General features: G+C 41.0%; 1 protein-coding gene across 5 annotated transcripts in view; it reads left to right on the top strand.

The window, feature by feature from the left end:
• The first annotated feature begins 3,892 nt into the window (after positions 1-3,892).
• Positions 3,893-13,195, top strand: part of LOC109894475 (60 kDa lysophospholipase-like) — a 47,120-nt gene continuing 37,817 nt past the window's right edge. The window contains exons 1-4 of one of the 5 annotated variants that reach the window (XM_031828963.1): positions 4,458-4,571; positions 6,953-7,209; positions 7,305-7,343; positions 7,433-7,549. Coding sequence is in view for 3 of the 5 variants with exons in the window: in XM_031828961.1 (XP_031684821.1) it covers positions 4,295-4,571 (277 nt within the window). In the remaining 2 variants the exon portion in view is untranslated. Of the gene's footprint in view, positions 4,017-4,230; positions 4,572-6,952; positions 7,344-7,432; positions 7,550-13,195 lie in introns of those variants that run through there. The other 4 variants (XM_031828964.1, XM_031828962.1, XM_031828961.1 and 1 more) reach the window with 4 other exon arrangements.

Raw genomic sequence — 13,195 nt, 5'->3', positions numbered from 1 at the left:
CAGACTGCAAATTGATAACAAGAAGCCCAAACAGATATAATGTTTGACAAACAATCATTTCTAACATGGATTAATTGTGTGTATGGTCAAGTGGCTCTAATACGCAGGGGAATACTTGAACAGAGTTCCAAAATTTAAGTCACTTGAGCTGATTTTCTGGTGTTTTTACAGTTGATATCCAACAATAAAAATACAACTTATATTAATTTAGCTCAAAAAACGTAGTGGGGAATAAAACCAAGCACAGGCCAAATGTGGGCTGCCAGTAGGGGAACCCTGCTGTAGAAGATCATGTGAACTTCTTGCAACATATATTGGTTGCACCTTGAAAATCATGATCATGTTTGTCCATGCATGGTTAGTGAAGATTACATTTTCAACTCACTTCCTTCCTCCCATTGTAAGATGGATTTGAGAACACACACTCACTATGTGCAGACAGAGTTCAGTGTGTCAAATCGGAGGGCATGCTGTCCGGTCCTCTGGCAGTCTCTATGGGGGTGCCACAGGGTTCAATTCTCGGGCCGACTCTTTTCTCTGTATATATCAATGATGTTGCTCTTGCTACGGGCGATTCCCTGATCCACCTCTACGCAGACGACACCATTCTATATACTTCCGGCCCGTCCTTGGACACTGTGCTATCTAACCTCCAAACGAGCTTCAATGCCATACAACACTCCTTCCGTGGCCTCCAACTGCTCTTAAACGCTAGTAAAACCAAATGCATGCTTTTCAACCGTTCGCTGCCTGCACCCGCACGCCTGACCAGCATCACCACCCTGGATGGTTCCGACCTTGAATATGTGGACATCTATAAGTACCTAGGTGTCTGGCTAGACTGTAAAGTCTCCTTCCAGACTCATATCAAACATCTCCAATCGAAAATCAAATCTAGAGTCGGCTTTCTATTCCGCAACAAAGCCTCCTTCACTCACGCCGCCAAACTTACCCTAGTAAAACTGACTATCCTACCGATCATCGACTTCGGCGATGTCATCTACAAAATAGCTTCCAACACTCTACTCAGCAAACTGGATGCAGTTTATCACAGTGCCATCCGTTTTGTCACTAAAGCACCTTATACCACCTACCACTGCGACCTGTCTGCTCTAGTCGGCTGGCCCTCGCTACATATTCGTCGCCAGACCCACTGGCTCCAGGTCATCTACAAGTCCATGCTAGGTAAAGCTCCGCCTTATCTCAGTTCACTGGTCACGATGGCAACACCCACCCGTAGCACGTGCTCCAGCAGGTGTATCTCACTGATCATCCCTAAAGCCAACACCTCATTTGGCCGCCTTTCGTTCCAGTTCTCTGCTGCCTGTGACTGGAACGAATTGCAAAAATTGCTGAAGTTGGAGACTTTTATCTCCCTCACCAACTTCAAACATCTGCTATCTGAGCAGCAAAAAATAAATGTGGATGGATGTGTACTGCCCTAACGGTCAACTAACGGTCAAATAAATAGCTATGATGTACAAGATAAGGCAACAGCAGGACTCAGCTTCATAACATTATGTTAAGGGTACAAGACAACCAAAGGTATTGCTTGTTTCAGTACTGGTTAACTGTCCAATCAGTCACAGTTGACCTAAATGATGGTGTTCACCACAAACCTTTGCTAGTCTAGAATGAGTTTGAGGAAAAGATCAGCTGAATCAGGAGCTTTCATCCACATACCCTTACAAAGATAATTACATTTGTGACACAACACTGGAACTTTAATCTGCCCATCTTTTCAACTCCAGTCTTTGGAGAGAGAGAGAGAAACTCTCAGCCCCCGTAATAGTGGCAGAGAGTCCCCGCGGGGAGATGGCAAGGATGGTTCATCACTCCAGTGCCTTGCCATTCACCTTTGCACCCCTGGGCCAGACTACACTCATAGTACCTACGGAAGACATAAGTCTATTCATGGACTCTGCAAGGTGTTGAAAGCGTTCCACAGGGATGCTGGCCCATGTTCAGTGGTGTAAAGTACTTTAAAGTACTACTTTTGTTTTACTAAGTACTAAGTTGTTTTTTTTTCGTGTATCTGTACTTTATTTTAGAACAACTTTTACTTTTACTTCACTACATTCGTAAAGAAAATTCTGTACTTTTTACTCCATACATTTTCCCTGTCACCCAAAAGTGACATTCTGAATGATTAGCAGGACAGGAAAATGATCCAATTCAAGCACTTATCAAGAGAAGATCCATGGTCATCCCCACTGCCTTTGATCTGGAGGACTCACTAAACACACATGCTTAATTTGTAAATTATGTCTGAGTGTTGGAGTGTTACACTGGCTATCTGTAAAAAAACAAAACAATTTGAAATTATTTATACTTTATTTTGATACTTAATACATAAAAAAATAGTTATTTACCCTGTCTCCTCCCCTTCATCTACACTGATTGAAGTGGATTTAACAAGTGACATCAATAATGGATCATAGCTTTCACTTCGATTCACCCGGCCAGTCTATGTCATGAAAAGAGCAGCTGTTCCTAATGTTTTGTACACTCAGTGTATATCAATTGTATATCCACTGTATATTTGAAGAGTTCAATTCTGAAACTCTATATCCACAAGTTTTTGACATTTGTGTTTTTTAAAATCAGAAATCATTGCTTATGGGTATGTTCATGTGTGTGTAAAATATTACTGTTCTCACATTTTTTATTCATAGATTTTAGACGTGTATGAAAATGTGTATTTTTGCCATAAAATGTCCATTGTTTAGCTGGAATGGAGTGTTCCTATCCTGCATATCCATTGGCAAATGACAGGAGTGGCAAGGAGTGTGATGTAATAGCTGAACAGAGATGGAAACCAGGCTAACAGCAATCTCGCTGAAGACTGAATTCCAATGACCCCAGCTTCTGCAGCCATCATGAGGAGGATTCAGGAGGAGGATGCTGGTGCCCCATCCGCCCGACCCACAGAACCAACTACTCCAATTCCCGAAGTAAGTGTGAGTGATGTTGTTGCATGCGTGTGTGTGTCTGACTCTCCTACCTTGGCCTGCTGTAACTATATATGTGAGTGAGTGAGATGTTAGTAAAATTCCTGAACGAAGTGTTTTCATCATTCTAGATTACAGCCAGTAGTAACAAGAAGCGCTGAGATGTGTGTGGACCCAAGAAGGACAGGAAGACACAGTACACATGCATCAACTGCAAGAAATACATTTGCAACACGCACACAGTAAAACTGTCCCTAATGTGGTGTGTAGACAGGCCTTAATTTGTGTTAAATGGGGCTCATTTATTTATTTAATACTGTATGCAAAATCTGGCATCCAATTTATTCAGTTCAAAGCAATAAACGTCAATAGTGATGAAAACCTTGTTTAATTTATATTTGTTCAAGATAAACATGATTTATTCCACCCATGTCTTGAATATAATTGATTCATTTTGACAAAAATCACATTTTATCCAAACAAATAGCGCTTTTATTGATAAATGTGATCTAGCAGAGGTAAATGGCAAATATTAACCATGTAAATGTGATCTAGCAGAGGTAAATGGTAAATATTAACCATGTATGCTGCTTGAAATTGATAATTATTTTTGATTGAACCTTTATTTAACTAGGTATGTCAGTTAAGAACAAATTCTTATTAACAATAACGGCCTTCCAGCGAACAGTGGGTTAACTGCCTTGTTCAGGGGCAGAACGACAGATTTGTATCTTGTCCGCTCGGGGATTCGATCCAGCAACCCCCAAATAAGTCAACATTTAAGAATTAAGTTTGAAATATTTTTATCTAAATTGTTATGGCTGTATTGTTTAAAAAAAACAATAATGTTGTGGGTCCATCAGACCGGCGAACATTGGGTGAGAAAACAAAAACGTTAACACCTTAACAAGGGTTAATTACTCCCACGTGATCATGGTGTTTTTGCCATTTTTTCGTATTGGTTGAAGACGCTACTCTTGAAATTATCCTTGAAGGCTATCAACGAAAAACTCAAAAGCCATTAACGTACATCCTCTACACTACATTATGGACTTCTTCCTTCTGGTGAGTCTCAGTCTCACTCTTATAATTGCATTGTATGTACATTATTTTAACTTGGAAAACCATTTACGGCTATATCATCATTGTGATTCATTATATTTACTTAGGTTTATAATAAAATCAAGCAGATTAGTAACATTACAGTTCTGATATAGCTTAGTTTCTCTGTAAATTGGGTTTTGGCACTTCACAACAACCTGTCAGTGGTAGCGGTCTGTCACTTTAAGAACATCCCTTGGTTTGACTTGCACTCTTCCCCCGCCATCAGTTGTCTAGTCATTATGGCGGAATGTAAAAAGTCTATCTCATGTCCGTCTCCAGCTTCAGTAATGACCTCTCTAGCTAGAGTTTTGTCCCATTCAAGGTTGAGTCAACCTGATCAGTCTGTGTTCAAGTCGCATACTTCTGTTTACCGGAGCAATGTGGTACAGCCAGGCCGACGGAGGAGGTTGTCGAGCAGCAACAGTGTTGAGTCTCTGGATGTGAGCCCTTGTGCTGAAGCGCGAGTCTTGGTCATCAACACCGGAGGAACTATCGGGATGATGTACCATAATAACGGTAAAGCCTTTTTGATCGGGACTTTTAAAGTGCATTTATTTGATTTGAATGATGCTGTGTGACGCATGTTGATGCAACACATTGGCGGAAACTCGCTAGGTACGGTAGCAGTTGACCTGGGGTGTATTCATTACACCGATTTTGTAGCAAAACGTTTAGTCTGTTACAACAAACAGTTTACTCCAAACAGAAAACTTTTGCAAGGGAAAAGAGTTTATATTGGTCAAAATCATGTAGGTCCCTCTCGGTTTCGCTCCATTTGGTTCTTAAAAGGTAAACTGTTTCGGTTGCAAAACGTAATGAATACACTCCTGGCACGCAGGGGTCTTGTGAGTTGTCAAATGTAACTACTGCTACATTTGCTTTGTAAATTGTAACAAGCAAACACTTAGGCGTAATTATCTACCTGTAGATCAGGGATCATCAACTAGTTTCAGCCACAGATGGTCGGTTGGCGGAACATATTAACAAATAATTTGCTCCTGACTGGCACAGCGGTCTAAGGCACAGCATCTGTGTTAGAGGCGTCACTACAGACCCTGGTTCGATTCCAGGCTGTATCACAACTAGCCGTGATTGGGAGACCCATATAGGGCGGCGCACAATTGGTCCAGCGTAGTCTGGGTTTGTCCGGGGTAGGCCGTCATTGGAAATAAGAATTTGTTCTTAACTGACTTTCCTAGTTAAATAAAGGTTAAAAAACAACATGTTTCTTATGTGTGAGAATACTTGGGAACAGAGTTCCAAAATTAAAATCACTTGAGCTGATTCCATGTTGTTTTTACAGTTATTGTCCAACAATAAAAATAAAACATTAACACATTTATGAGTTTTTCTCAGAAAACATAGGGGGGAATAAAACCACCCACAGGCCACATTTGGGCTGCCAGTAGGAGAACCCTGCTGTAGAAGGTCATGTGAACTTCTTGCAACATATATTGGTTGCCCCTTGAAGATCATGATCATGTTTGTCCATGCATGGTTAGTAAAGATTAAAGTTCCAACTCACTTCCTTCCTCTCATTGTAAGATGTATTTGAGAACACACACACTGTGGATGGTGTACTGCGCTAACGGTCAACTAATGAATAATTAGCTATGATGTACAAGATTAGGCAACAGCAGGACTCCGCTTCATAATATGATGTTTGTCAAGGGTACAAGACAAGGTATTGCTTGCTTCAGTACTGGTTAACTGTCCAATCAGTCACAGTTGACCTAAGTGATTGTGTTCACCACAAACCTTTGTATGTCTAGAATATGCTTAGCAGGACAGGAAAGTTATCCAATTCACGCACTTATCAAGAGAACATCTCTGGTCATCCCATGTTTACCATAGTTGGCTGGACGTCGTTTAGGTGGTAGACCATTCTTGATTCACGTTGGAAACTCGAGTGTGAAAACCCCTGCAGAGTTGCAGTTCTTGACACACTCAATCCGGTGCGTCTGGCATACCCCGTTCAAAAGCACTTGTCTTGCCCACTTACCGTGGGTTAAAGAAAGATTATTAAGCTGTCTTGTCCACATCATCTACACTGATTGAAGTGGATGTAACAAGTGACATAAATAAGGGATCATAACTTTCACCTCAATTTACCTGGTCAGTCTGTCATGAAAGTAGCAGGTGTTACTAATGTTTTGTACACTCAGTGTATATCAATTGTATATTTGATGAGTTTAATTCCAAAATGCTATATCCATATCTATATTTCATCAGAAATTGCTTATGGGTACGTTCATATGTGTAAAATATTACTGTTCACACATTTATTCAGATTTTAGACTCGTATGAAAATGGGTTATTTTGCTAATTGCTATATATCCATTGTTTAGCTGGAATGTTCGTATCCTGCATATCCATTGGCAAATGACAGGAGTGTAATGTAATAGCTGAACAGAGATGGAAACCAGGCTAACAGCAATGTCACTGAAGATTGAATTCCTGCATGGAATTCAAGACATTACATAATACAACTAATGATTTTAGAATTCAAAATAGGTAAAAAAGAGTGAGCTGAGTTTAATAGACAATGTCCGTTAGTCACTTACTGGACACAATGTGTCGTTGTGTAATTACATTGTGTAATTGTGCGCCATCTACTGGCAAATAATGGAACGTCCATAGTGTTAGCATGGACTTAATCCTTCTGGTGAGTCTGTCTCACTTATCATTGCATTTTAACTTGGAAAAACATTTTGTGCAATATCATTATGAATCATATTTTCTTAGGCTTATAATAAAATCTAGCAGATTAGTAACATTACAATTTTGATATAGTTAGGTTTCTCTGTAAATTGCATTTTGGCACTTTACAGCACTCTGTCATTGGTAGCATGAACATCCCTTGGTTTGACAGGCACTCTTCCTTCTCCCGCCACCAGATGTCTACACTAAAAATTAGGGGTTCAACAAGGGTTCTTCTAAGATCCTCAAAGTTCTTTGAAGAACCTTAGGGTTCTTGGCACTGAAAATTGCCCCCAAAAGGTTCTTCTGAGAACCCCATATGAGGTGGGGTTCATCGAGGAACCTCCTTAGTTGGTGGATGTTCTTGCAGGAACCTAACTGCCCAACTGAAACATTTGGATTTGAAAGGACAGCAGGTGCAGGCACTTAACTTTAAAGATCTCCTCAATTTAAGGTAAGATTTGTCACTTTTATATGATCTAAATTGATATTGTTTTGTGATGATACAATCTGTATCTTTAAATATTTGTGCAAATCTTTCTAAACCAGATAATGGACACAATTCAATGGATATCAATAAACAAAGAGGTAAGAATATGTATGCTTTTGGAATATGTTGAAGGATAGCTGCATTGGGTGCAGATGACTGAACTGCTCACTTTTGTGTCTGTCTGCAGGTATACAGACGATGAGGCATACAAAGGTATGTCTCTCGGTATGTTATGGAGATCACATGTACCATCCTCCCTTGCCTCTTCAATGAAAACCCCATAGGCCTCTACATTATGGACAAGGTATGTGTATGAAAACCATAATGTTTTTTTTCCATAAACAGTTACCTCAAAAAACAAGTTATGAATACTTTTGTGTGTATGTTTAGTTAAACATCTGTATTAATTACTATTTTTGGGGATTCAGATTTCACCCTCCCTACACCTCTGATGAATATACCAGGAAACCTGTTCAATCACCATGCACTGCAAAATCATTCTGGCTATGGATACGGAGAACATTAATATCAACACGCCAGAGGATATACCCATTGGACTTGGGGCTTACATTTGAGAATTTTTATTCTGCTTTGCCACTTAAATCATAATGAACACTGACAACTAAAATAGTGTGTTATTGTTATGCATAATAATAGGGTAGGGAGGTAGTTCAGATATGAACCCCTAAAGTCCATAGGTTCCCAGAGTGAGGACAGACCTTTTCGGAATGAACGTGGTGAGTGAAAAACGTAATTAAATTGCCCACTGCAGTATCTTATTCTGCCGCTATACAACTTTGTATGCGTTGTTTGTTGGCAACCTTGTTGTTTACGAAGTTTTTGAAACAGATTCCTGTTGGAACGTTACACAAATGATACCCACCTGCAACAGTGTTGTCTCTGGATGTGAACACTTGTTATGGGCATTTTTACATGCTTTCATTGCACCTGTTCAGTGTGCATTTACAGGTGATGAGAATTTTTACAAGCGTTCATTACACCTGTTCAGCCTATTGGGTAAAGAATGGCGTTTTTGTAGTTTGTTTTTGGATAATTGCCGAAAACAACTTGTGTGGTAGCTAATGTCACATTCTGTGATACATTTTTTTTATTTTTTATATATTTATGTATTGAATAAAAGCACAAAGGCTTCATAATTCTGAAAGGTATTTTTAATTAGCAATCCATCATTTTTCCTTGTCTGAAGTATCAAGTAACAATGGTGCCGGAGAAGAAGGCTGATGTTTTACGTGTCCCCAACAGATTGTGGTTTTTTCCTTTGTTTCCTTATTTTGTACATAATGTTGCCGCTACGTCTCATATGACCGAAAACAAACTTCTGGATATCAGGACTGCGATTATGCACCATGGACTGGCAGAATGGGTCTCGACCCCGCCCTGTGCAACTGGGTCCTGGACTTTCTGACGGGCCGCCCTCAGGTGGTGAGGATAGGAAACAACATCTCCACCCTGCTGATCCTCAACACTGGGTCCCCACAAGGGTGCGTTCTCAGGGAGGAGGTGAGGGCCCTCGGAGTGTGGTGTCAGGAAAATAACCTCACTCAACGTCAACAAAACAAAGGAGATGATCGTGGACTTCAGGAAACAGCAGAGGGAGCACCCCGCTATCCACATCGACGGGACAGTAGTGGAGAAGGTGGAACGTTTTAAGTTCCTCTGCGTACACATCACGGACAAACTGAAATGGTCCACCCACACAGACCGCGTGATGAAGGCGGCGCAACAGCGCCTCTTCAACCTCAGGAGGCTGAAGAAATTTGACTTGTTACCAAAAACTCACACAATTTTACAGATGCTCAATCGAGAGCATCCTGTCTGGCTGTATCACCGCCTTGTATGGCAACTGCTCCACCCACAACTGTAAGGCTCTCCAGAGGGTAGTGAGGTCTGCACAACGCATCACCGGGGACAAACTACCTACCCTCCAAGACACCTATACCACCCGATGTCACAGGAAGGCCAAAAATATCATCAAGGACAACAACCACCCGAGACACTGCATGTTCACCCCGCTATCATCCAAAAGGCGAGGTCGGTACAGGTGCATCAAAGCTGGGACCGAGAAGCTGTTTTTCAGTCTCCATCTCAAGGCTATCAGACTGTTAAACAGCCATCACATCACTAACATTGAGTGGTTGCGGCCAACATACAGACTCATTCTCTAGCCACTTTTATTAATGATGAATAATTAATTTAATAAATGTATCACTAGTCACTTAAACAATACCACTTTATATAATGTTTACATACCTGTTGTGTCTTTGGCATCATTAAAATGAAGACTGTTTTATCAAATCAATTCTCTGTAATTATTATTACGTGATTATTCTAGTCAACTAGGATGTCGAGGCACCAAGGAAAATATTCCGATTACAAAGTTATAATTTTCCTAATAACTTTTCAGATATTTTAATATATGATCAATTAGTCTTCTAATTAATGAATTATTCTTTACCTCACGTGTCTCATTCCAAACGTCGTAAATTGTTGGTTATCTGCACAAACCCAGTCTTCACTATGAATCATTCATACATCAATTGTCTCAATCATTTATTAACTAAATAATCACAGAAATGCATGAACTTACAGTAGTACATATGGTTACAAGGAAATGATAGGGGAGGTTCCCTAGTGGGATAAACCGGTATTACGGCTTGGTGGACAAAAGGGAAGTGGGTGCAGACTGAGAAAGGTGGAAATTATGCAAAGGAGTCACTACAAACTTGATAATTATATTAATTGAAATGCTAATCCATTGCACATGAACACTCACTCATTCGGGAATGATTGCAATCAATATATATATATATATATATATATTTATGCTCAGTGTGTCGTCGTGATCTCTGTTGGAATCGTCTTTCGTGGTTAGAATGGGTACTTCAGAGTTCCATTCAGAAATGTTGTTATAGATAGATGTTTCGGCGGTTGTCGGCCTTCGCAATCAATGGTATAGAATTCCTAGCTGCAGACTAGTAATTAGTATCAAAGATTTGCTCTTCTGTCGGTATCGATAGTCTGAGTTTCAACAACCATTACAACCTTAGCTTATACTCAGGTTTATGGTCTCTACTCAAACCTTAGCCCTCTCGGTAGTCGAGGTAAGCTTGGTGTCTACTCAAACCTTAGCGCCCTCTGTGATCGAGGTACTGGCCTGCTGGGAAATTCCCAAGGTGGGGGTTATATCCAGAACCGTAGGAAAGGGCTATCCCATGATGCCAGATCAATGTCTGTGCTCATGGGGTGGGCCTATGACTGAGTTATACTCCAAAGGGAGTTTCCTTCATTAAACAGTTTAAAATCACATTACATCATTTCACAAATAGGTTCATCTTTACTCATTCATTTTATACAACAATTAGATGCAAGCCTCACAACTGAGACTCTTGTATAAACAGTTATGGTATTGTGGCTGTATTGTCTCTCATGAGTTTCACAAACAATAAACAAAATGGACCTGTCGTAGCTGGATTCTCTCCCGACCGTGTACACATTATCCAAACATGGACATTGTTCAGTTCTCAAGTTATATGATGGAGAAGAGGTTCCTTTGTTCTCCTGTGAAACATTCTCTCTCTACACTGCCTGGCCATGAGGAGAGCGGCGACTCTAGGAATTTATGACCTGTGATAACAACAGAGGCTGGGGGAAGAAAGAGGTAGAGAGAGGGGGAGGGTGCTCGCTATACCCAAAGAGGGCCAGGTCATGACACCCTACATTACTCATCTCATGTATATACTGCACTCTATACTATCTACTGCATCTTGCCTATGCCGTTCGGCCATCGCTCATCCATATATTTATATGTACATATTCTTAATCATTTCTTTACACTTATGTGTATAAGGTAGTTGTTGTGAAATTGTTAGATTACTTGTTAGATATTACTGCACGGTTGGAACTAGAACCACAAGCATTTCGCTACACTATGCGACCAATAAAATTTGATTTGATTTGAATCCTTTTCTTTCCTTTAATGAGTCTGTTGAGTCCGACGCGAATGATATACTGCTTTCTCGGGAACAGGCCCAGATCCCCGTGATTTGCATGAAGAGGAGGCGGAGAAAAAGGTGCCAGAGGGCGGGCTGCCTTCTGAGAATTCGTAGGCGATCGAATAAACCTCCACTTCCTTCCATTCTGCTAGCAAACGTGCATTCTTTGGAGAATAAAGTAGATGAGCTACTCGGAAGATTAAACTACCAGCGTGACATTCAAAACTGTAATACCTTATGCTTCACGGAGTCGTGGCTGAATGACGACGCTATCAACATACAGCTGGCTGGTTATATTCTGTGCCGGCAGGACAGAACAGTGGCGTCTGGTAAGACAAGGGGCGGCGGACTATGTCTTTTTGTAAATAACAACTGGTGCAAGTCTTGAGCTTTTGCTCACCTGAGGTAGAGTATCTCATGATAAGCTGTAGACCACACCTTCTACCTAGAGTTTTCATCTGTATTTTTCTTAGCTGTCTATATACCACCACAGACTGATGCTGGCACTAAGACAGCATTGAATGAGCTGTATTCCACCATAAGCAAACAGGAAAACGCTCACCGAGAGGCGGCGCTCCTAGTAGCCGGGGACTTCAATGCAGGGAATTTTAAATCCATTTCAGCAAATTTCCATCATCAAATTTCCATCAGCATGTTAAATGTGCAACCAGATCGGGAAAAAACTCTGGACCACCTTTACTCCACATAGAGATGCATAGAAAGCTGTCCCTCGTCCTCCATTTGGCAAATCTGACCATAATTCTATCCTGATTCCTGTTTACAAGCTGAATTTAAAGCAGGAAGCACTAGTGACTAAATTAATAAAAAAGGGGTCAGATGAAGCAGATGCTAAGCTACAGGACTGTTTTTCTAGCACAGACTGGAATATGTTGTGGGATTCCTCAGATGGAATTGAGGAGTACGCCACATCAGTCATTGGCTTCATCAATAAGTGCATCAATGATGTTGTCCCCACAGTGACTGTACATACATACCCCAACCAGAAGCCATGGATAACAGGCAACATATGCACTGAGCTAAAGGGTAGAGCTGCCGCTTCCAAGGAGCGTGACTCCAACCCGGAAGCTTATAAGAAATCCCGCTATGCCCTCCGACAAACCATCAAACAGGCAAAGTGTCAATACAGGCCTAAGATCGAAAGTACTACACCGGCTCTGACGCTCGTCAGATGAGGCAGGGCTTGCAAAACAATATAGACTACAAAGGTAAGCACAGCCAAGAGCTGCCCAGTGACACGAGCCTACCAGATGAGCTAAACTACTTCTATGCTTGCTTCGAGGCAAATAACACTGAAACATGCATGAGAGCACCAGCTGTTCTGGAAGACTGTGTGATCACGTTCTTCGCAGCCGATGTGAGTAAGACCTTTTAAACAGGTCAAAATTCACAAGGCCGCAGGGCCCAACATTGTATGACTTGAAGGTGCGGTAGAAAGAAGCTGTTTTCCTCCTTCATCCGTGGTGCTCGTTCAACATATCATTTGGAGATTCCTGTGAACATCAGTCATAAACATGTAATTCTGAACAGCAACATCTTCCTAACAAGAATTTAGATCAGTTGACAATTCAACAGAATTCAGTCTTGTTCATGTTGATGATCGGTACAACATGAGACAGATAGCAAGCCATGGTATATCAGGCCAAATACCAATGGTATGAGTCAATATTACTTGTTTACTGTTGTAATTACGTTGCTAACCAGTCTAATAGTAGTAAGGCACCTTGGGGTTTGTGGTATATGGACAATATACCACGGCTTAGGACTGTTCTTTGCACGACTCAACGCTGAGTGCCTGGATGGAGCACATAGCCAATTACACAACTTTAATCTCTTGGCCTTATTCCCCATTCTCTATTGTCTAGATTCTGCATGGAGCTAGCCTGTTCTAAAGCATTAGCTAAAAGCTAAGTTGGCCA

The sequence above is a fragment of the Oncorhynchus kisutch genome, linkage group LG7 (genome assembly GCF_002021735.2).
Source record: "Oncorhynchus kisutch isolate 150728-3 linkage group LG7, Okis_V2, whole genome shotgun sequence".
Classification (NCBI taxonomy): Eukaryota; Metazoa; Chordata; class Actinopteri; order Salmoniformes; family Salmonidae; genus Oncorhynchus; species Oncorhynchus kisutch.
This window is presented reverse-complemented; position numbering and strand designations above follow the sequence as displayed.